The following is a 21,638-nucleotide window of genomic DNA, read 5'->3' on the forward strand; positions in this document are numbered from 1 at the left end:
GTCACGGGCTGGGGCCTGTCTCCTGAGTCGGCCCGCTCGGAACTTCGGCTCGAAACAAAACAGACCGGAGCGGCGGGCGGGGCCGTGAGTGCGGGGCGGGCCGGGACCGGCCGGGCCGGGGCGGCGGCGGGGCCCGGCGGGGCGGGGAGCGGCGGCCGGGGGCGGCGCGGGGTGAGGGCAGGAGCCGCGGCGGCCGGCAGGGCCCGGGGGCGGCGGGAGGCCGGGATGCGGCCCGGGGGCGGGGGGGCGGGAGGCAGGGCCGGGGCGGCGGGGGGCGAGGCGGTGCGGGAGGGTGCAGCGGATGGCGGCGGGGGCAGCGTGAGAGGGACCTGAGGCGAGGGGGCGTGGGGCGGGGCAGGGGCTGGGGTGGCGGGGGGCAGGCAGCGCAGCCGCGGGGCGCGGGCCCGGCGGGACGGGCCGAGCTCGGCAGCCTCAGGCGGGAGCCGGGCCGCTGCCTGCGGCCCGATGCTCTGCTTGCGTGGGGGCACCGCCGGAGCCTGGGGCCCTCGGGCGGCGGGGCAGAAGCACCGGCCCCTGTCCCGTTCCCCGTCCCTTTCCCCTCTCCAAATGCCTGGGGCAGGGCAGCAGCGCAGGACGGGCCGGGGGCCTGCCGCTGGCTGCTGTCTGGTCGGGCTCTTCTTACCCAGGGACTTGTCAGGGCGTGGGGGGAGCTGGGCCTGCCGGGCTCCCCACGCAGCACAGCTATAAGGGCTCGACGCTGTCACGGTGCTTCGGGGGCGCAGTGATTTCCACATGGGTTGGAAACATTGCATGTGGTAGTGCTGGGTTGGGTGCCTGCCCCGAGCGGCTCTGTGCTTGCCCTGGCTCAGCCTGGGTGTCAGGCACGCCAAGAAAGTGAAGTAAGAGACGAGCTTGAGCCTTGAGACTTCTGATCCCTCAGGGGGACAAGGAGCAGAAGGTGACAAAAGCACCCGTGCGCGCGAGGGAAGTGTCTCCGTCGGCTGTGTTTGGGACATGGAGGAGCCAAAAGTCCATGGAAGGATGAGGCTGGGGGATAGCCAGCCTCCACAGCTATCCCAGTAAAAGGCCTTTGGGCGCTGGGGCAGGGGGTGCTGCAGTCCAAAACCGGGGGGCCTCTTCCTGCCAACTGCTAAATGTGCCCCAAACACGGGGGGCAGATTGCCTCTTGTTGTGTACCTTCTGCTGTGTTGTTCCCTGAGCATTTACACTAGCCTGGTCTGGTGCCGCCATGGGAAGGGGTGGCCCTTCTCCCCGGCTCCTTGCTCCTGTTCCTGAGTTCTCCCTTTCCTCTGGCCAGTGAAAGTGTTTGTGCAGCCCCAGCATGAACTGGGTTGGGGAACTGCTCTAGGGTAAGACAAGCTTGGCAGAAAGGAGTTTCGCTCTGGCTGGCTTCTTGATCCGGTACATGCTGCAGGCACGTGGGTGCTCGCACCGGCACAAAGGCTGGGAGAGCAGAGGGCAAGGAGGCACCTCCTCTCTCAGCAGCGAGGCCAGGCTTTCTCGGCTTGGAGAAGGATTGAGTAAGGTTTTGTACGAGCGCCCAGCCCATCGGGTGCTTCTTGGAGGTACACCTGGCATCCAGCCAGGGCGGCCGTTCACCATCTCTCCCCTGCAGCAGCTCCTAGAGTGCCGACATTAGCGGTGCCAAAACCTCCATGCCTCTGCACACCTGGGGGCTGAACATCCCGCCTGCCTGCCTGCACGTTTCCTGATGGCAGAGAGGCAGAAAGTCTTGGGGGTTAGAACAGATGAATGGGAATAACCTGTGCTTTGTCTGCACTCCTCTGAAATCCCACAGTGCCTGCGGTGGCCTCGGGCTGGCATCAGTCTGACAGCTGAAACTGGGCAGAGCCTAGACCAGCTCGGCTCCTGCCTGCTGTTAGAAATAACTGTCGGCAAAGCGCCTGAGGGAGCCGGGCCCTCAGTGAGGTGTGAGAGCAGCAGGCTTCTCCTGGAGGAGCAACAGCAGACACACGACCCTGGCTCTCCTCCTCACCCCTTCTTGGGAGGAATGATGATCCTTTCTCAGGCCTCCAGGACCCCTTTTGGAGTTTGCTGTCACCCTGCCCGGCAGTTACCCTGTGCCGGGCTCCTGTGGAGCCTGGCCTGGCCCTGCACGAAGCAGTTGCTGCTTCTTGTCTCCCACTCCTCGTGGGGTTTTCACCCTAGAGGCAAAGGAAATTCAGCAAAAAACACTTTCCTGCTTTTGGCAAGCCTAGGTTAGCTTTCACAGTGCCGCGAAGCACCTGTAGTTGATCTGCTTCAGTGTTGGTGGGGACTGGAGCTGAGCAGTGGCGTGTGGGTAGCAGCAGTGGCCTGCCGGCATCAGAGGCTCAGCCTTGTGAACCATGGCCACATTTGCCACTGCGAGGGGCCCTTCCCATTCCCTCTGTAGCCAGAGGTGCTGCTGCATCCCAAGGAGGCCCAGCGTGTATAGCAGCTTGGGGATGGCACTGCTCTCCTCCCACACTCTTTCAAGCTCTCTGGGGCTGATGCCAGGCCCTGCTCAGTGTCCCTGTCTCCACGTTGTTTTGGGCCCCTCTGCCACGGGTGGCGGGAGTTGCCTGTGCCAGGCAGCCAGGCTGGACTCGGCGCTCGAGCTTTTCGCTTGGCTTCGGTGGCCCTTGGTTACAAGGGTGGGTTGGCCTGAAGAGAAACGGTTTGGGCGCAGCGCCTGTCACGGGGCTGGCTTTGCCAGAGCTGAGGATGGGCAGGACTGCTTTGCTTTCTGGGGTCTGTTGCAGTTTGTCACTATGACTCCACCTTTGTGGCTACTTGTTGCCCCAAGCATTTCTGGAACGCAAACACCCCGACAACACAGAGCTGCCAGCGTGCTCCCTCTGACCGAGTGCTTCCCTTGGAGCTGCCTCCTGCCCTGGGCTGTGCCTGAGTGGAGCTGTGGGCCTGTGCTTGGTACATGGGTGGGGGCAGGACGGGGTGTTCCCTCGGTGGAACTGGGCTGGGTCAAGATGCTGTCGGGCTCAGCTTTGCGTCCTCAGATGGGAGCGGGGCCGCGGGATGAGGTGTGAATCAGTGCACCGGGAGCTGCTGCAAGGCTGCCGGCACCTGGGGGCGGGCAGGATCCGTGCGGCTGGGCCCGCTCCCCCACAGCAAAGCCCTGCAGATGGGTGAGCGCTGCCAGGGTCAGGGTGTGGAGTCAGGGCAGCGCAGTAAAGGAAGAAGCTTTCCCACCTCTCAGCTTTCACTGCCTCTGTGGAGGCACCTCGAGTGGGAACGTTTTCAGCAGGTTGTTCCAGCTCTCCTCTATCGCAGCTGTGAACATCCAAACTGAGACCAGCCCTTGGGCCAACAGCTCCCAAATCCCGTAGGGGAGCTGGCTCTGCCTGGAAGGCATGTCTGAGGGGGCAGGAGTGAGCACCCTGCCTGCCCTGCCCTCTCCCTGGGCAGGCGGAGCAGAGGTATCTTGTTTCCAGGCCAGGCCCCGCTGGTGCTGTCTGTAAACCGGCGGGGAGATGAATATGCAAGGTGCAGTTGTGTTGGTTAAGCTCCCAGCTGGTGGGCGGAGGGGGAGGAACTCTGCTCTTGCCAGGGAGCTCTGCTCTCATCTGTCACTGGGAGACTGTCCTGGGTCTGCTCCTGCTTCTCCCCTTTCTTCCTTCTTAGGGTGTTACTCACTCCCGTTCCCGCCCTCTTACATGGGGCACTGTTTGACTGAAATAGCTGCCACCCCGAGCCATGGGGCAAGCTGCCCCTTTTGACCCCAGAGGCTCAATTTTGCGTATCAGGGCCTACCTGTGTCCTTGCCCTCGGCTCTGCCTCTGGGTGGTGTTAGCGCTGGCAGCTCCTCTGGGCCAGCGTTGCTGTAGTGGGAGCCATGAGCATGACAATTGCTTTCCAGGTTTTTAATGTGTGCCACATACGGAAGACCTCCGGTTGTATCTTGGGAGCTCTGACAAGCCCATGCTTTTGGCAGTAAGCATTGTAACAGCTGTGATGAGGTAGGTTTCCTCACCGAGCACTGCGTGGGGCTTCCTGTAAACGCCACAGCAAAGGATGTGTGAGGGCACTGGCCCTGGGAGGGCCTGGCGCTGGGGAGGATAGCGGATCCTCATGCTGTTGGGCCTTCTCCACCCACTCCTCCTGCCATGCTTGCTCTCTCCTCTCTTTAGGCCACTAGTTCCTTGCCAGAGAGTTTGACCACAGAGAGTCGCCAAGATAGCTGGGCCAGGAAGAAAACGTCGCACCCCTGACCCAGACTCCATTACCGACCCCGGCGGGCCGTTTGTGTCCTCCAAACGGCTGAAAATGTCCAGCAGCACCAATGCCCCTGGCCAGAGGAGAGTGTCTCGGGGCTTGGATGATGCCACCAACAAGAAGAAGCAGAAGGATCGAGCCAACCAGGAGAGCAAGGAAGGTGAGAGCCCCTCAGCAGTGCTGCGGCAGGCAGGCCCATGATTTCTCAGCTCTGCAGGGTGGGAGCCTCGCAGCCATCTGCTGCAGGATAAGCAGATTTAACTAATCGCTTCCTGCAGCTGATGGTAACCCGTGTGATGTGGGATCCTCTTCGGCACAGTGTCCTCCCTGGACCTGTAACCTCCTTCCTTTGGGCGCTACTTAGCTCCAGCTATGTGAGGAAGGTCGGACCTGTGGCTTCATTAGCTTAAGCCTGGAGTTGGCCTTGGTAGTTGTTTCTAGATTCTGCTTTTGGCTGGGACTGAGCTGCTCCTATCCAGAGGCACTGGGACTGAAGCCTGCAGGTGCTTTGGCAGCTGGAGGCAGTGCTGCCTCCCCATCGGTTTGCAGGGGCCAGATGCTGTGAGGAAGCAACTGGGTGCTGACAGCGCCTGCTGAGCGTGGGGCCTGCGGGTGGGGCTGGTGATTTAGCTTCTGTGTCAGGGCAAGGCGTGGCTTGAGTGGAATAGTTGCTGCGGAGTAATTCCCTCTGTAGCTGCTGTGTATCCGATGACAAAAACAATGCTTCAGGTGCAGGCTCCGGTGTGGGGCAGGGAATGCCTGCGGGCAGGATGCAGGCAAGAGTTCCTGCGGCCCTGGAAAATTTCTGTGCCTGCTCTGTTATGACTGTTGTAACCTCAAAATCACAGGGTGTTTTATAGGGCAAGGTAATCGAGCGCTTGCTGAGGTCTGTGCTGGAATGGCTGGCTGCAGTCCCCGATGCAAAACCCCACAGTGCAGAGAGTGTAGCATTGCGCCTTCTCTCACGAGAGATGTGCTGTATCTCTCCGATAAGGCCTGACCCTCTGCAACTTCTGATGCAATGGGCTGCTTCCTTCCCCAGGGCTGCGGCGTGGCCGTGCTGCCTCCGTCCCCTCTGGGCAGGGGTGGTGAGGGGCTGGAGCGGGCTGTAGATCCTCCAGGCAGTGCTGCTGCGGCGCTGCTCACGCTGCCAGCCCCACCGGCACCTTTGTACCAGTGACTGCAGTGGTCACAGAGGTTTCCTACTGGTTTGTAGCCAGTCAACAGAGGCAGTGACAGACCTCTGAGCACTCCAGCGTGGAGACCACAGCTCCCGTTGCCACTGGTTCTCTGCTCCAGGACAGGGTGCTCTTGCTTTGAGCCCCTTGCCTAGCAGAGCTCACCGTCCTGTGGGGGTGGAGCACGCCTTGAGATGCTTCTGGCTGTCGGCGGTGATCCTGCGGGGAGTGGGGATTAGGTGTCAGGTTGGTTTGGTTCCCCCGCCTGATCTGGAAGGAGGTTTTGGCCGTGGACATTGGCAGCTTGCGCAGGAATGGGAATGTTAAAGTGCAGCTGGGCCGCGTGGTTCTCTCGTTACAGCAGAATTGGTTTGAGCACGCCCAAACATCAGGTTCTCCCTGTCAGATCAAGGCAGGACTCCTCTGAATGGCTGGAGGCTGAGGGCCTGGTGCGCTGAGCAGGGGCACACAGCTCGGTTACCACAAGCTCCACACTGAGACGTGCCTCAAAGCAGCGCTGTCTGCACGGTGCAGTAATGTTGTGTTTCTCCCACTGTGGTGCTGGTTAGACTGGGACATGGTGGTGTGGCCCAGAGCAGCTGTCCTGGGGGCTGGCTTGCTGTGGTGTTGCAGGCAGGGCTGCGGGAAAGGGAGAGGTGTGAGGAAGCAGAGGAGGGAAATGAGCAGCACATGCAGGACGAAAGGCCTGGACAGAAGTTCAGGGGAGAAAGGAGCTGATGTGTGAAATTTTGGGCATCAGTGTGCCGGCCCATGCTCTGAGGTGACAGAATGACAGACCTGCCTGCGCTCTGCTTCTCTGCCCACCAGTGTCTCGCCCTGAGCTCGAGCAGGCTGAGACTGCCCAGGAGAAGGAGTCAGAGGAGGGTAAGTTGAGGTGTGTGCCGGCTGTCAGTGCATGGCCATGGAGTGCCCTTGCTGAGGGATCTCAAACTCTCACCTTGTCGTTGCCCTATGCTCCGGCATTGAGCAGAACTAACCTGAGCGCTCCTTGCCACAGCATTTGTCTTTACAGGATGCGGCCTTCCCGGGGGTGGAGAAGGGTGCACATGGCTGGGAAGGGCTGTCTGCAAGGAAGAGGCCCTGGGCACGTGGCAGGCTGCTTCTGACTCAGATGTCACTGAGCACAGCCCTGGGATGCCTCGCCCCTGGCATCTGTCCCCCTTGTTTCTGAGCAGGGAGCCATGCTGGGCTGGGAAGATCCCAAGCCGTGTCACCCAGCGGGCACTGTCGGCTGGTTTCTGCCTTGGTCCAGGCCCGCTTTGAGGACAGAGTAGGACATCCTCGTGCCACAGAGGGCAGAACAAACCTGATTGAAATGAAGGTGATTGGAATCACCTTTTTGGCTTGAAGACTTCAGGACACCACAGAGCCAGACCTAGAGCCTGGCAGGCACCTGATGGCAGTTCTGCCTGCAGCGGAGTGATGCTGCTGCACAGTTTTCTCTCTGGGTGCGGCGTTCTTGCTGGGCTGGCAGGCCTGCCTGTGTTTCAGCCATGTTAGCAGTGCTCACCTGGCAGGAGTACGGTTCTTCAGTAATAGCAGCTGGGCTGCTTGGTTTGCATATGCAAAGGGGAAGTGGCAATTTCTGATTGTGGTCAGAGTCCACTTGAATCCCCCAGAGTAATTCTGTGGCTTCCTCGTTCCCTGGGAAAGCAGCAATTGCTTTGTAGTTGGCAGGAGCCACCCCTTCTTCCCAGCTGCCGCTGCTGCACGTGATGGGGCCGAGAGCAGTGCTGCCTTTCTGATCTCTCTGGTTCCCACCGGGATTCACCTGCCCTGCTGCAACATGTGCTCTTGTTTGTGGCCTGTCTGATGAGAGCAGGTTGCGAGCATCCTGTTTAATTGGCGTGATCTCTGTCCCTTGCACTGACCTCCTTGAACTGAGCGTGCGTTCAGGCTTGCGTTCCCCAGCCAAGGAGTGGGCATTGCAGGCTCATGCCCCAGCGAGTGGGTGACACTTCCCTCCCTCTTCCTAGAGCTGCTGCTGGACTGGAAGCAGAATGCTGACGAGATCATCGTCAAGCTGAACTTGGGCAGTGGAGCTCTGAAGGTGGAGGACGTGGATGCTGCTTTCACCGACACGGACTGTGTGGTCAAACTACCAGGTATGGGGAATGGAGTGACTGCTGCAGGCGTTTCTCCAGCAGGGCTTGGCACGGCTCTGGGCTAGACATGGGGCTGATCCAGGCAGGCATAAAACCTTTCCTTCAGAGGCAATGCCTACTGTCAGCTGGCACAGCTTCAGCCAGCAGGCAGGGCTGATATGAGAGCGGTGTAAAAGAAGAAGGGTGTAGAGCTGGGGTGGGCAGGAGCTGGCCTCTGCGCCAAGTGAACAAGCACCCACTGCTGCACTGGTGCATTTCTATCCCCTGCTCCCTGGGATGACTGAGTCGGCCCTGGGTATCCCTTGGAAAAGTGACTGCGCCCCTGAGGGCAGAGAGACCCAGGGCCTTCCCTCTGGGAAGGAGGCCAGCCAGATGTACAAAGCAAATCCAGGGAAGCTGACATTACCCTGAAGGCTCCTGGGGCATGGTGGCAGCCTGCCTGCAGCCTCCTTGGCTCTGGATGAGTGCTCCCTTGATCCTTGGGGCAGGTGAAAGGGGGCTGTGGGTTAGGTGACAGCTGCCTGGAGCGCTGCCTGAGGTGCCGGTCCCACTCTGCTTGCAGACGGGCGCCAGTGGAGCTGTCAGTTCTACGAGGAGATTGAGAGCTCCTGCAGCAAGGTCCAGTGCAAGAAGGGCAACTTTCTACAGCTTGTGCTTCAGAAGAAGATCCCGTTGCATACCTGGTCTTCGCTTCTGGTGAGGAGGGGAGGATCTGTCTTTTGAGGGACCTTACAGAGCCCGGGGGAGCTGGGGTGAGGGTTTCACTCCCTGCTCTTGAGCTGCTCAGGGAGCAATGCGGGGCACACCCTGCATCCATGTGCTGCCTGAGGGCAGCGAGCCAGCTGCTTCTGTCCCAGGGAGGGGAGTGTCACCTGTTCCTGCCTGCCACATAGCCGCCAGGTTCTGGAGCAGAGCCCTAGCACATTCTGGGAAGGGGGAATGAGGGTGAGAGGCTGGCAAAGAGCGTGAGAGGTGCTGCTGCCTGGATACATTCCCACTATGTTGCACTGCTTTTCACAGAAGAGAAGGAAAGACGGATCCAAAGAGCTGGCCAAAGGGGCCACGTGCTGGGAGAATGGGAAGGAGAAGGCTGCTTCTGCAGAGCTGGCCCCTGAAGAGCTGAGGGCTGAAGGCACAGAGCTGCCGAGGTCCCGGCGGGAGCCCTCCAACCCCAAACGCGCTCCGGGAAGAAGCGAGCCCCTGGGAGGGAAAAGCCCAGCCAGCCCAGGGACACAGAGCGGCCCCAGCGCCAAGCGGGCAGTATACCTCAAAGTGGCTCCCACTGAAGAGGAGCCAAATGCCAGAGTCACTGGGAGCGTGGAGCCCAGCAAAGGGCACGGTGGGAGGGCAGGCAGCCGCCGCAATGGCAGAGCCAGCCAGGTCGATGCGCCTGCAGCCCTCGCGGACCTCGCGCCGCCACTGGAGAAGGTACCTGAGGACCCAGCCAAATGGGGAAGCCCTGCTCCCTCAGCCCTTGTGCAGGGGATGCTGCTCGTACAGGGACCCATCCCTGACAATGAGATGGGCTCCGGGGTTCCACGGGTGGTGCTGAGGGCTGGTGCGGGCCTGGCTGTGGTGGAGGAGAGGGCAACGTGAGGACCCCGCAGTCGCTAGGCTGTGGTGCTAACAAGGCCAAGCCGAGCATGGGATGTGTGGGGGAAGCACGCGGCGTGGGGCTGTGCCTGCCTGGCTGGCAGGAATCACAGCGGGTGGGCCAGGGCAGCTTGGGGGTGATGGTGTCTGTTTTTAACCATGTCCCTCTGTCTTGAAAGGCTGTGGTTTTGGCCAAGGAGACTGTTCCTGTGGAGATGCCACCTCTCATGGCTACCACAGAAGTGTTCCCCCACCGTGTTGCCACCTGTGTGGAGAAGAGGGTCCTGCAGCCAGGCAGCCCCGCTGAGGCCTTGCGGGGCCGGGACTGTACGCCGGTCCTGGGAGAGAGCTCTAAGGCCATCCCAGCAGCCACCCCTCCCCTGGGCAGAGACGGTGAGAAGAGGGACTGGTCCAAGGATGATGTAGCTCTGGAAGCAGCGGCTGATGGTGAGTGGCTGGAGCCCAGGGATCGGCCTGGTCCGTCTGCAGCACTGCCTTGGTGTGCAAAGAAGGTAATGTCTCTCTCATCGGCTTTCCTCACTCAGAGCCAGAGCCTTTTGTGAGCCTGACCTTTGTCAAGAATGACTCATATGAGAAGGGCAACGACCTGGTGGTAGTGCACGTCTACGTGAAGGAGATCCACAAGGAGACATCCAAGGTGTTGTTCCGGGAGCAAGACTTCACGCTGGTGTTCCAGACGAGGTACAGGCATGCCTCGGGACAGTGCCAGGCCGCTGCGGAGCTCCTGGCTGTGGCCGGGCTACTTGTTTGTTCACTTCTTCTCACTCACTCCCAATTTCTTTGCAGTGACACAAACTTCCTTCGCCTCCATCCTGGCTGTGGGCCCCACACAGTGTTCCGGTGGCAGGTGAAGCTCAGGTACAGCTCCCATCCTTCCAGCCTGCACTGGGGCAAGGGAGCTGAGAGTGCAGAGCTGGAGCAGGAGCCAGTCCCAGCTGGCGGGTCTGTGCAGGGTATACTCATTTCTGCACCTGGGGGTCTCCCTTACACCATGCTGCATTAATGCCCCAAGCACGGACTGTCTTGACTCGATCTGGTGGCTTGCAGGGGGGGAAATCCCAGTGTGCCTGTGGTCTTCCTCGAGCTGTTCTAGAGCTCTTGGGGACAGAGCCAGACCAGCCTGTGTGCACTTTGGGTGGGGTGTCCAGTGGGAGGGGGCATGTGGAGTCAAGCAGAATGGGTCTGCTGGAAAAGTGGCCCTCTGTGCTCGGTGTGGCCAGGCTCAAGGGTTTCCTCCGTGCTTTGCTAGGGCCACCTTGGGATCAGTGCTAGTGGGGTTCCAGCTGCCTGGAGGCCATGGCCCTGCCTTGCAGAGGCTTTGGCATGTTTGAGGCTGCTTGGGGGGTCTGGGGCACCCCTGACTTGCTGCGTGTCTTGCAGGAACCTTATTGAGCCAGATCAGTGCACGTACAACTTCACAGTGTCTCGCATCGATGTCTGCCTGAAGAAACGCCAGAGCCAGCGCTGGGGGGGACTGGAGGCTCCAGCCACACGAGGTCTGCACCCTGCCTTCCTGTCTTGCCTGCCCGCTGCGCTCCAGTGGGGCATGGGCCCTCTTAACCGCTGGCAGCAGCCAGCGGTCCTGATCCTCCGGCACGGGGTTGTGGGGGAGGAGAGGGGCTGAGTGGGTGAGGCAGGACGGGTGTGGGGCAGAAGGGTTCACGGGGAAGAAGGGTAGGAGAGAGCCTGTGTGTGAGCATGGACCGAGCAGCTCAGCCCTGCCATGGGCAGCTCATGGTGCTGCTAACCACAGGCCCACCCTTCCCCCTTTTTAAGGTGCAGTGGGTGGTGCAAAGGTTGCCATGCCTACAGGCCCTACCCCTCTGGACAAGAACCCCCCGGGCAGTAACCAGCACCCACTGTCCAGCAAGGAGGAGGCCCGAGCCAGTGACAAAGAGAAGCCACGTGTGGAAGATGGGGGTCTGGATGGTGTGGCAGCCCGTACGGCCCCAGAGCACGTGGCAGTGAAGCAAGAACCGCACATCCCCTCAGTGAGTGGGGCCGCATCAGGTTTGACTTGGGCAGGGGGAAAGGGAGGCCCACTTGTCCCTCTCATGGGACCCCACCTCCTGGGTATTGCTTTGGGGACCGGCAAACTGTTCCTGGAGGAGGAGGCAGCACTCTTCAGTCACAGCTGGCAGGATTGGGGGCAGCGGTTGGCCTGTCTGTCCCAGTCCTGGTGGGAGATGGTTTGGTGGCTCCAGCCCAGCCACGTCTGAGGGGCGCCTTGGGCAGTTGGGTTCCCCCGGTGTTTCCAGAGAGACCCCCCCAAGCGCAGCACCCTTACACCCACCTCTGCTTTGGCAGCCCAAACCAACATGCATGGTGCCACCGATGACACACAGCCCGGTGAGCACCGAGAGCGTGGAGGATGATGAAGATGAGGATGAGAAGAAGAAGGTGTGCCTGCCTGGCTTCACGGGGCTGGTGAACCTGGGCAACACCTGCTTCATGAACAGCGTCATCCAGTCCCTGTCCAACACCCGAGAGCTGCGCGACTACTTCCACGGTGAGCACACGCCGGGAACCCAGCAGAGCCCTGCTGCTCAGATGATGCAGCCAGTGGCCACCCTCACTCTCCTGCGTCTCTTACAGATCGGTGCTTTGAGTCAGAAATCAACTACAACAACCCACTGGGGACGGGGGGACGCCTGGCCATCGGCTTTGCCATGCTGCTGCGAGCGCTGTGGAAAGGCACGCACCATGCCTTCCAGCCCTCTAAACTGAAGGTAGGGCTGCAGGCACGAGCGCTATGCAGGAGCTGCTGTGGGTCCCCAACACTCCTCTGTGGGCACCTGGCTGCCCTGCTAGTGCCGCTGAGACCTAGGTGTGGGTGGGTGCAGCCAGGCTTTGTGCGTGGGACAGGCGGTGCTGCCGGGGGCCTGCTGTCCAGTCCTGATTACTGTGCTCCCTCCAGGCAATCGTGGCCAGCAAGGCCAGCCAGTTCACTGGCTATGCCCAGCACGATGCTCAGGAGTTCATGGCCTTCCTGCTTGATGGCCTGCACGAGGACCTCAACCGGATCCAGAACAAGCCCTACACAGAAACTGTTGACTCAGATGGGAGGCCTGATGAGGTGAGGATGTTCATCCCCAAAGCCACAGGGAGAGCAGCCCCGGCCTGCGTGGTTTAGTGTAGTGCTGAGCCCTGTCTCCCTGCAGGTGGTAGCTGAGGAAGCCTGGCAGCGACACAAGATGAGGAACGACTCTTTCATTGTGGACCTCTTCCAGGGCCAGTACAAATCCAAGCTGGTGTGCCCAGTGTGTTCCAAGGTAGGGCAGCTCTGGAAGCTCTGTCCCTGTCCTGGCTGTGCAGCAGGCTCCTGACCCTCAGAGGGCACAGAGCAGAGCCGGATCTCAGGTCTGATGGGGCTGCTGCCTCACTGATCTCGGTCACAAGCACTTCCCACAACTAGGTGTGCTCTCGCCTCTGCAGGTGTCCATCACCTTCGACCCCTTCCTGTACCTCCCCGTGCCCCTCCCGCAGAAGCAGAAGGTGCTGACTGTCTACTACTTTGCAAAGGAGCCGCACAAGAAACCCGTCAAGGTAAAGGACACCATCTACTCTGGGGAGGTAGCCTGAGAGGGCTCCTGGAGGTGCCCTGGGCAGGTGGTTGCGTGCTCACAGGCTACGCCTTGTGTTAAGCAAGGGCCCGCACGCACTACTGCGACTGATGCGATGCTTTCTTCATGGCAGTTTCTCGTGAGTATCAGCAAGGAGAACTCCAGTGCCATGGAGGTACTTGACTCGGTGGCCCATAGCGTGCGTGTGAAACCAGAGAACCTGCGCCTGGCAGAGGTGAGAGTGCTCAAGCTGGGGAGCAAGCCACAGGCTGCTCTTGTGGGAGTCCTGGCTCCTGCAGCTCTGCAGGGAATGTGGCCACTGGCAGTCACTTGCCCATATCCAACATGTCCGTGGGGTGGATTTTGTCCGTGGGTGGCAGCACAGGGTGCTGCCGAGCAGATCCCTGCTCAGGAGGGCCAGGCCACCACAGTGGGGCAAGGGATGCCCATCCTTCCCCGGTGGGGTGGGGAGCTGAGCCCAGCATCCCTGTGGTGCTGCTGTCCCTGCACCTCACTGTGGGGCTGAGGACTGTGGCGTCCTCAGGAGAGGAAGCGTGGGGCAGCCCTCACACAGCCCCACTCCACTGCTTTCCGGGCAGGTGATCAAAAATCGCTTCCACCGCATGTTCCTGCCATCCAACTCACTTGACACGGTCTCCCCCACGGACCTGCTGCTCTGCTTCGAGGTGCTGTCCCCAGAGCTGGCCAAGGAGCGAGTGGTGGAGCTGCAGGTCCAGCAGGTAAGAGGGGACATTGGCACTGCTGGGAGGCACACAGGGAGGCTGAGCCTGTAAGCGGGGCTGAGCAGGGTGGGGGAGAGCTGCACACAAGGGCGACTAGCTGCGGCAAGCTCAGGTGCCTGCCCAGGCTGCCTTGTCCTGCCTGGGTGCCCTTCCCTGCCCAATGGGTCCTTTCTCCTGCAGCGTCCACAGGTGCCCAGCGGCCCCGTTGCCAAGTGTGCAGCCTGTCAGAAGAAGCAGCTGCCGGAGGATGAGAAGCTCAGACGCTGCACAAGGTGCTATCGAGTCGGTTACTGCAACGTGTGAGTTGGCTTGGTACCTAGCAGGGAGTGAGGGTCTTCTGCCTTGAAGGGATGGATGGGAGAGCTCAGCCCACGGGGAGGAGGTGGGATGGGCCTGGCCTTTGGGAGGGAGCCAGCCTGGCTCGTGTGCTCCCCTCATCCCCAGCGTACCCCTCCGGCCCTGCCATATACTCTGCCCAGGGTGGTCACAGATGCTGGGTTCAGCAGGGGCTGTATGTGTTACAGGGCATGTCAGAAAACACACTGGCCAGACCACAAGGCTTTGTGCCGCCCAGAGAATATCGGTTTCCCCTTCCTCATCAGCGTGCCAGAGTCCCGCCTCACCTACACCCGCCTGGCCCAGCTGCTGGAGGGCTACGCAAGGTGAGGGTCCAGGGAAGGGGGGTGCTTCTGCGCTGGAGCTGAGTTCAGCCCTGTGCCTGTCTAGCTCTGACTGCCACCTCCTTGCCCAGGTACTCGGTCAGCGTGTTCCAGCCTCCGTTCCAGCTTGGCCGGATGTCGCCGGAGCAGGGGCTGCAGCCTCTGCTGCCAGACAAGCTGGAGCCCCTGGCCAAGAGCAGCTGTGCAGCAGCCACCTCTGCCCCTGAGCTGGGGGATGGGGACAGGGCTTCCAGCCTCCTGCAGGAGCCCCCGCTCTCGCCAGCTGTGCCTGAGCTGCACCCGGAGCTGGGGGACACCAGCACTGTCCGGAGCAAGGTCTTGGCAGCCAGGAGTTCCCTGCTGAGCTTGGATTCAGGCTTCTCTGAGCACATGGAGTCTCAGGGTGATAGCTGTTGCGAGAAGGAGCCGTCCTATGAGAGAGCCCTCAAGCCAGAAGGTAAGAGTGCTGTGGTGCTGACCATGTCTGTGCCAGGAGCCCGGGCAACCCCAAGACAAAACAGGAGTGATTCTCCCTCCTTGGGGTGACTTCATACCACAGCATCTGTTCTCCCCTTGTGAGCTTGGTCTGGAGACCCTTGGGGACATACATGAGGCCCTGGGAGCTGTGTTTTGGCAGTGCTGCCCCACCTGAAATGCCTGCCTGCCCACGCTCTGCCCTGCCCTGCCCTAGCAGGGCCCATGGGGCAGAGACCTGACAAGAAAAGAGGCTGGAGTTTTGTGGTGGTGTGGGAGGGGTGGGAAGGCAGGGGCTGGCAGAAGCCTCCCAGTCCTGTGGGAGGGCTGAGCCCGGCACAGGCTGAGCCCCTCGGGGCTGTGAGTGCAGTGTTTCCCTCACTCTGCGAGCTGCACGGGAGCAGCCTCTTGCGCTCGGCTGCCTGGCTGTCACGTTTCCAGACACTCGTCTCAGGATGGCAGCAATGTGCAGCGAAGGGGCAACGCAGGCAGAGGAGTGCAGCTTGCCAGGGGCAGGCGCCTGCTAAAAATAGTCAAGGACACGGGGCACGTGGTTGTGTCCCTGCAAGGCCGTAGCATGTGAGGTGGGGGTGGGGGCACTGCAAATTCTTGGCCCCTACGCAGGGCAGACAAGCAGTGCCACCACGGATCTGTCCCTGCCTGTCCACAGCTGCCATCCCTGGGTACCAACACACTCCAGACTCGCTGAGTGCCCGCGCCACGCAGTTCTACATCAACAAGATCGATGCTGCCAACCGGGAGCACAAGCTGGAAGATAAAGGTGAGCCCAGAGCCCCGGAAATCACCACTTTCATCCCTTGTGGCCTCTGGCAGGGTGGTGAATCTGCCTGGCCAGGGTGCCAGAGGCTGCCTGGCACAAGGTGAACCCAGATATAACAGTGGCCCCAGGCTGGACAGTGAAAGCTGTATCTGGCACAGGGGAGGGCAGGGCTCTGCCGCACAGAGCTTCTGCCTGGAAGCTCTTCTCAGGCATGTTCCTGCTCTCCTCAGCAAATAGACCAATTCCCTTCAGCCTCCTGCATCCAGAGAGGGTGTGTGATCTCTGGATCACCTCTTGTCTGAATGAGGTGTCCCCATCCAGTGCTGGTTATGTAGGCGCTGCCGAGAGGGGCTGTGCCAGCCTTGCACCCTGCTGGTAGGGGGGCTCTGCTGCCCTGGGGTGGTGAACCTGGCTGTGGGGCACTTGTCCCTTCCTGGCAGCACTGCGTGATTGCCGTATCAAGCCAGGATGGGCAAGACTGCTCCTAGCCCCAGCAAGGTGGCCTCGCCCAGCCTGGTGGGGCAGGTGTGTGAGGTGTGCGCCCCTTTGCAGGTGACACCCCCCTGGAGCTGACAGACGACTGCTCCCTCGCCCTGGTGTGGAAGAACAATGAGCGCCTCAAGGAGTTTGTGTTGGTGGAGTCCAAGGAGCTGGAGTGCGTGGAGGACCCAGGCTCAGCCAGTGAAGCAGCCCGGGCTGGCCACTTCACCCTGGAGCAGTGCCTCAATCTCTTCACCAAGCCTGAAGTCCTGGCCCCGGAGGAAGCGTGGTGAGGAAGGCGGCAGGGTGGGTTCCAGCCCGTGGGCCCAGGCAGCAGTGGTGGTTTCCCAAAAGCTGTTCGGGCCTGCATGCTGTTTCTTCTGGCAGCCAGGAGCATCGGGTTGGCTTTCCCTGTGCGCTGGGGAGGGAGGCCATAAGCCAGCAGGGACCAGTGCCAGTGCTCCGCAGGACTGTGCTGGCCTGCGCCCGGCAGGGGAGGCCAAGACCTCCCACATCCCCTCTGCCAGCCCCACATGTGGGGGACCTTAAGGCTGGGCTGGGCTGGGCTGGGCTAGGAGACCTGAGGCTCTCCCCATGCCGGTAATGAGCACGCTCTTCCCCCAGGTACTGCCCCAAGTGCAAGCAGCACCGCGAGGCCTCCAAGCAGCTGATGCTGTGGCGGCTGCCCAACGTCCTCATCATCCAGCTCAAGCGCTTCTCCTTCCGCAGCTTTATTTGGAGGGACAAGATCAACGACATGGTGGACTTCCCCATCCGGTGAGAGCCTGGGGGATGAAGTGCCTGGGTTGGCACTGCCTGTGCTGCCCCTGCAGCCCGGCCTCTCCCTGCCTAACACTGACCACCCCTGACTGTCCCCGTGTCTCTCCCCAGGAGCCTGGACCTGAGCAAATTCTGCATCGGACGGAAGGGCGAGCAGCAGCTGCCCATGTATGACCTGTACGCTGTGATCAACCACTACGGAGGCATGATTGGGGGGCACTACACAGCGTACGCCCGCCTGCCCAACGACAAGAACAGCCAGCGCAGCGACGTGGGTGAGGATCTGCCACCCTCACTGCCCGCCCACTCCTGCAGCCCTGGCCTGTCTGCTTGCTTAACCCTTCTCTCCTCTCAGGCTGGCGGCTCTTTGACGACAGCACAGTCACCACCGTGGACGAGAGCCAGGTGGTAACCAGATACGCGTATGTCCTCTTCTACCGCCGGAGGAACTCTCCTGTGGAGAGACCCCTGCCAGGGCACACCCCAGACCACCGAGCCGAGCGTACCCCCTCAGCCGAAGCTGCTGCCAGCCAGGTGAGAGCTCGCGTCCCTTTCGGCACTGTTGGAGCCACAGCGCCTTGAAACGTGCCCAGGTGCCCACGCGCAGGGCCCAGCCCCTCTCTGCTGGCACTCGCGGAGCCTTGGCGCAGCTGTGGTGCGGTGTCTGCCCCTCCAACACCGAAAAGCTTGCGCCGGCTGGGCGTTGGGGCCTGTCTTGCCTTGTTCTCGCTGTGAGCTTGGGAGGGTCCCTGCCCCGAGGGACCGCTGGAGAAGCTGGTCCCCATCGTCAGGGTGGGAGTGCTCTGGAGGAGGCAGGAGGGGGCCCATCCTTGCTGGGGTCTGCACCGGAGGAAGGCTGTGAGCTTGCTGTGCCGGGGAGCAGTGAGAACCTGCCCTCCGCAGCTGCTCTCGAGGCAGGGTGGGGGATGCTTTCTGCTGGGGCCCAACTCAGGGCCAAGCTAGGTGCAAAAAAGGCAAAATGCCAGCACTGAGCCAGAGGCCTGGCAGCCTCCACAGGGTGCTGAAGAGAAACCTGCCAGAGCGAGCTCGGCTGCCTGGGAGGGAGGGGTGGGCCAGCCGGCAGGGTGCTTTTGGCATGCAGTGGGCTGGGAACGGTTGGGCTGATCCTTTCCGTGAACATCGGACATGAAGGCCCAGGCTGGGGCGCAGCTCAGCGCCCACCTGGCCACCCCCCCCCCCGCATCGCTGTGCTGCAGCCCTTCCCTCCGCGCTCAGCACCCCCGTGGCCCCACGGGGTCTGAGGACGATGCTCAGCTCGCCTCTGGCATGGCTGCACGCGTGTGTGCCCCGTGGGGCCCTTCTGGCCTGGCCTCCTGGCCCGTCTGGCTCGCCCGCGCTGGTTAGGCGTCCCGGCTCTGCCCTCAGCTGCGGACAGGAGCTGCCTGTCGCCTGGGCCGGGGGGTGCCTGGCGTGTTGGCGTCCGCCTGCCCGGGCTGTTCCTGTCCGGGGGGGCTGTGAGTGTTCCCAAGCAGCCCCCTCCCTGGGGGTGGTCTGGGCAACGGGAAGGCTGCGCTGCTCATCCCACGCCGGCGGTGGGAGCCTTCGGGGGCCCGGGCGGCACCGAGGCTCACTGCGTGCCCCACAGCGCCGGGGTTCGTCGGGTCCCCTCGTGGCGCCGGGGCTCATCGGGCCCCTGGCAGCGCCGGATCTCCCGCAGTGATGGGGCGCGTTGGATCCCGCCGGGGCGCAGCGGGTCCCTGAGCGCCTCGGACCACCCGCACCCTCCCAGGCACTGGGTGCCCTCCGGAGACCTGCGCCCTGATTGGCTGCTCTGCGTGATCACCGGCACAGTGAAGGGCCGGGCTGTGATTGGCTGCCTGCGGATAATCCTTCTGGAAGCTGGGCTACGATTGGCTGTCGGAGTGTGCGTCCCCCCCCGTCGTCCCCCCCCCGCCACCAAAGCAGAGCTGTGACTGGCTGCGCTGTGACCGCGCCTCCTGCTCCTGCCACCCCAGATGGCTCTGGATTGGCTGTCAACTGAAAGATCCTGTTGAGATCACAAAAGCTGGCTTGTGATTGGCTGCTGCCTGCCCGCTCGCCACCTGGACCCACCAATGCCAGCGCATCGGCTCCACCGGGATCCGGCTGCTCCCTCCGCTCCCCGCGGCCGCACGAAGACCCTGCCTGGCAGCTGCCCACGCTCCCTCCCGCAGAGCCGCCCGCCGGAGCCCGGCTGCGCCCCATGCACCGGAGACCCCGAAGAGGCGCGGGGGCGGGCGCGACCGCACGGTGCTGCATGGGGAGGCGGGCTGGCTGGGCACGGGGCTGGGCTTGCAGGCAGCCGCCTGCCCCGGGGGATGGCGAGGGGTGTTGCCCGTTGTGTTCTCCAAGTGCTGACGCAGGTTTCCACATCGCAGGCTTCTCTGATCTGGCAGGAACTGGAGGCTGAAGAACAAGAGCTGCAGCTCGAGGCGCCCCAAAGGCCTGCAAGAAACTCCTGGAGGCCCCGTGGCCAGAAGCGGAGTCCGGGCACCCCCCAGCACCCAGATGAAGGCTGCGTCAGATACTTTGTCCTGGCCACCACGGCCGCAATTGTGGCTCTCTTCCTGAACGTCTTCTACCCGCTCATTTACCAGACCCGCTGGAGATAGGCACAGGCGCACGGCCAGCTGCGGGAGCAGGGCTGCCGGGGCACGCGCCGTCCTAGGACGCTACGTGACGAAGACGTCAGGCGGCAGGACAGAAACCGCTGGGAAGGACTCGCTGAGGGAAGCGTGGGGCCGTCGGCTCCTGCCTGTCTGCTGTGGCATCTCCCATGCCAGCTGGCAGGGCTGCGTGGCCAGCCCGCTGCCTTGCCAAGGCACAGCCCAGAACCAGGAGCCCCTCTGCCCTCCCTCACCCTTGCTGCCTGCTGGGAGCAGGGCAGACCTCGTGGCTACCTGTTGCTCAGGAAGAAACATTGCTACTGCAGCGTGGCCGGGGCTTGGGAGCTCCCTGGGAGCATCAACCACCTCTGCTTGGTTCCCAAGAAAGAAATGGAGACTTGCTGGGGAGGCTGCAGAAAGGGCAGGATGCCCTGACACGGGTCCTGGTCCGGCCGCCCCTCCCAGCTGTGCTGCTGCGGGAGCCTTGTGTTCCCTGGAGCTGTCGCAACCCATGGCTCCTGGGCCAGCGCGGTCCCTCCTGTCAGCCTCCGGCTGAGCCTCCCAGTGCCAGCTGCCTGTGCACCAGGAGTCGCGCACGCTGCACCCCAGCCCTGGGGCTGAACGGGCTTGTCACCAAGGGCTTGCGTGCTTCCCTGCTCAGCTCCTCTCCCCTGGGCAGCTGCTGGGGAGCCTGGCAATCTGGGCTGGGGTGCCCATGGTGAGCACCCACCTCCACGGGCTGCTGGCTCCCACCAGCCCCCAGCGCCATGGGGTGTGTGGGCTGTCCCTGCTTGGCCCCAGCTGCCTGCGTCCGGGGGGGGGGGCCGGGTCTCTGCCGGGGGAGCGCAGTGCAGCGCCTCACTTATGAGGGGACCGGCTGCCCGTGCTGTGGGAGAGGCATGGGGTCGGGGAGCGCAGGTAGAACCTCGGTCTGTTAATAAAGCCAGGTTTTCCAAAGAGATGCAGCATCCCTGTCCTGTGTGGTGGGACCCCCGCGCAGGGGCAGGGACTCTGCGCTGGAGCCGGTGCCCTTCCTGCGCCTGAGGCAATTCTCTCTGGCCCAGCTGGCACAGGGTCGGTGCCCTGGGCTCTGCTGGGTGCCTGGTGCACCCTGTGTGGCAGCAGGCTCAGCCGAGAGCTCTGCCTGCCGGTGCCATGGGGCACACGCTGGGCTCCCGCTCCCCAGCTGCGGAGCCGGGGCACGTGCAGAGTGTGGGGAGCCCGGCGGGGCCGACAGCACACGGTCCCGTGGGGCTGGAGCATGGGCTGCGGCTCCAGCCGTGTCTGACATTGAGACGTGTTGCCCTTGGCTGAGCGTGGCTCAGACTGCTCTGGTGTGTTTGGGTGCGAGAGGTGACTTCAGAGCCCTGTGACTTCCTCTTCCGTCTCCCCTGCTGTCCCGCCGGCAGTGCCCTTGGCTGGCTCGGGAAGGATGCTTGGCAGGGAAGGGGTTCGCCTGCGTTTCTGGCTCAGGCTTGAGCCAGACAGCGGGGAGCCCAGGGCTCTCCCCATCTTGGTCCCGCACCCCTCTTGCATTTGTGCCGCGGTGTTCTCCCTGCCAAGCTGGTCCCAGCCGGGGAGCCCGGCAGGGCCGTGCCACGGTCATGAGGTGCCCGTCCTGGAACAGTCGCCTCATTGTCTGCAGCCCCGGGGCTCGGCAGCCTCCCCACTCGCCCACGGCACTGGCCTCGTGGGGCTGAGTCAGTGCCCGGCGCCGGTGGGGTGACCTCTGCTCCAGCTGGTGCCCCGGCATTGGGGCTGCAAGCTGCTACCTGCACCTGCCTGCCCGTCCTCCCCGGAGGTGGGTGGCCAGCAGCGAGGCCCGGGCTAGGCGCTCGCGGCCTTGGAAATCCCCTCCGGTCCTGCGCTGTTCCTCAGACCCCGGCAGGCGCTGGCAGCCTGCCCCGTGGCTCGCTGCTGCCGCCCAGGCTGGCCGGGTGCCCGTGCCGGGGCGTGGGGCTCTGCTCAGACGGGCCCTGGCCACGGCAGCCCCGGGGGCACGAGTGCCGGGCTGGGGAGAGGCGGCCGCGCCGGGGCCGGGCTGAGCGTGCTGCAGCCTGGCTCTCCTCTGTCGGGCAGGTGGGGGCTGCCACCGGGGAGCCCGGGCACGCTGCCTTCCCCCTGCCCTGCTGCTGGGGCTGGCACCAGCTGCCACTCTGCGGGCAGCAGGGCCGCACATGCTGTGTCCCATCCGCCTCCGAGGGGCCGTGTCCCCCTGGGCACCCCACGGTCCCCTGGAAGTGGGGAGGGCGAAGGTGGGTGGGTAGGGTGCTGCTGTCCCTCTCGCATCCCTGCTCTCCCTCTCATGCCCGCCTTCTGCTTGCAGGGACTGCCCCCGGTGCCATTCGGATCCGGCTTGGCCCCCGAAGGAGCCCCGGCGCTGGCCGCGGAAGGCCTCCCCGAGCGCTTCGCCAGCCCCGCCGAGCGCCCGGCCCCC

General features: G+C 63.0%; 1 protein-coding gene across 2 annotated transcripts; it reads left to right on the forward strand.

Moving 5' to 3' along the window:
* Window positions 1-21: 21 nt before the first annotated feature.
* On the forward strand, window positions 22-19,305 carry USP19 (ubiquitin specific peptidase 19). 2 transcript variants are annotated; one of them, XM_075714633.1, is made up of 28 exons: window positions 22-84; window positions 3,842-3,941; window positions 4,113-4,357; window positions 6,204-6,260; window positions 7,373-7,501; window positions 8,064-8,197; window positions 8,522-8,929; window positions 9,274-9,541; window positions 9,640-9,796; window positions 9,902-9,973; window positions 10,496-10,611; window positions 10,892-11,106; window positions 11,423-11,624; window positions 11,711-11,844; window positions 12,033-12,191; window positions 12,277-12,387; window positions 12,551-12,661; window positions 12,812-12,913; window positions 13,278-13,418; window positions 13,602-13,720; window positions 13,946-14,083; window positions 14,173-14,537; window positions 15,225-15,335; window positions 15,888-16,104; window positions 16,440-16,592; window positions 16,707-16,870; window positions 16,951-17,129; window positions 18,974-19,305. In XM_075714633.1, the coding sequence occupies exons 3-28, from the start codon at window positions 4,249-4,251 to the stop codon at window positions 19,205-19,207; spliced, it is 4,305 nt and encodes a 1,434-aa protein (XP_075570748.1). In that variant the 5' UTR covers window positions 22-84; window positions 3,842-3,941; window positions 4,113-4,248; the 3' UTR covers window positions 19,208-19,305. The 2 variants fall into 2 exon arrangements, with proteins under 2 accessions (XP_075570748.1, XP_075570749.1); XM_075714634.1 differs by lacking the exons at window positions 22-84; window positions 3,842-3,941 and having other exon boundaries at window positions 4,018-4,357.
* The last annotated feature ends 2,333 nt before the right edge of the window (window positions 19,306-21,638 follow it).

This window comes from Pelecanus crispus, chromosome 7 (genome assembly GCF_030463565.1).
Source record: "Pelecanus crispus isolate bPelCri1 chromosome 7, bPelCri1.pri, whole genome shotgun sequence".
In the NCBI taxonomy this organism is placed as follows: domain Eukaryota; kingdom Metazoa; phylum Chordata; class Aves; order Pelecaniformes; family Pelecanidae; genus Pelecanus; species Pelecanus crispus.

Bases quoted from the DNA above. Each gene is read 5' to 3' on its own strand.
- USP19 (XM_075714633.1), top strand. From the start codon at position 4,249: ATGTCCAGCAGCACCAATGCCCCTGGCCAGAGGAGAGTGTCTCGGGGC. The intron at 12,914-13,277 runs GTGAGAGTGCTC...CTTTCCGGGCAG, and splicing joins AGAACCTGCGCCTGGCAGAG to GTGATCAAAAATCGCTTCCA. The intron at 14,538-15,224 runs GTAAGAGTGCTG...GCCTGTCCACAG, and splicing joins GAGAGCCCTCAAGCCAGAAG to CTGCCATCCCTGGGTACCAA.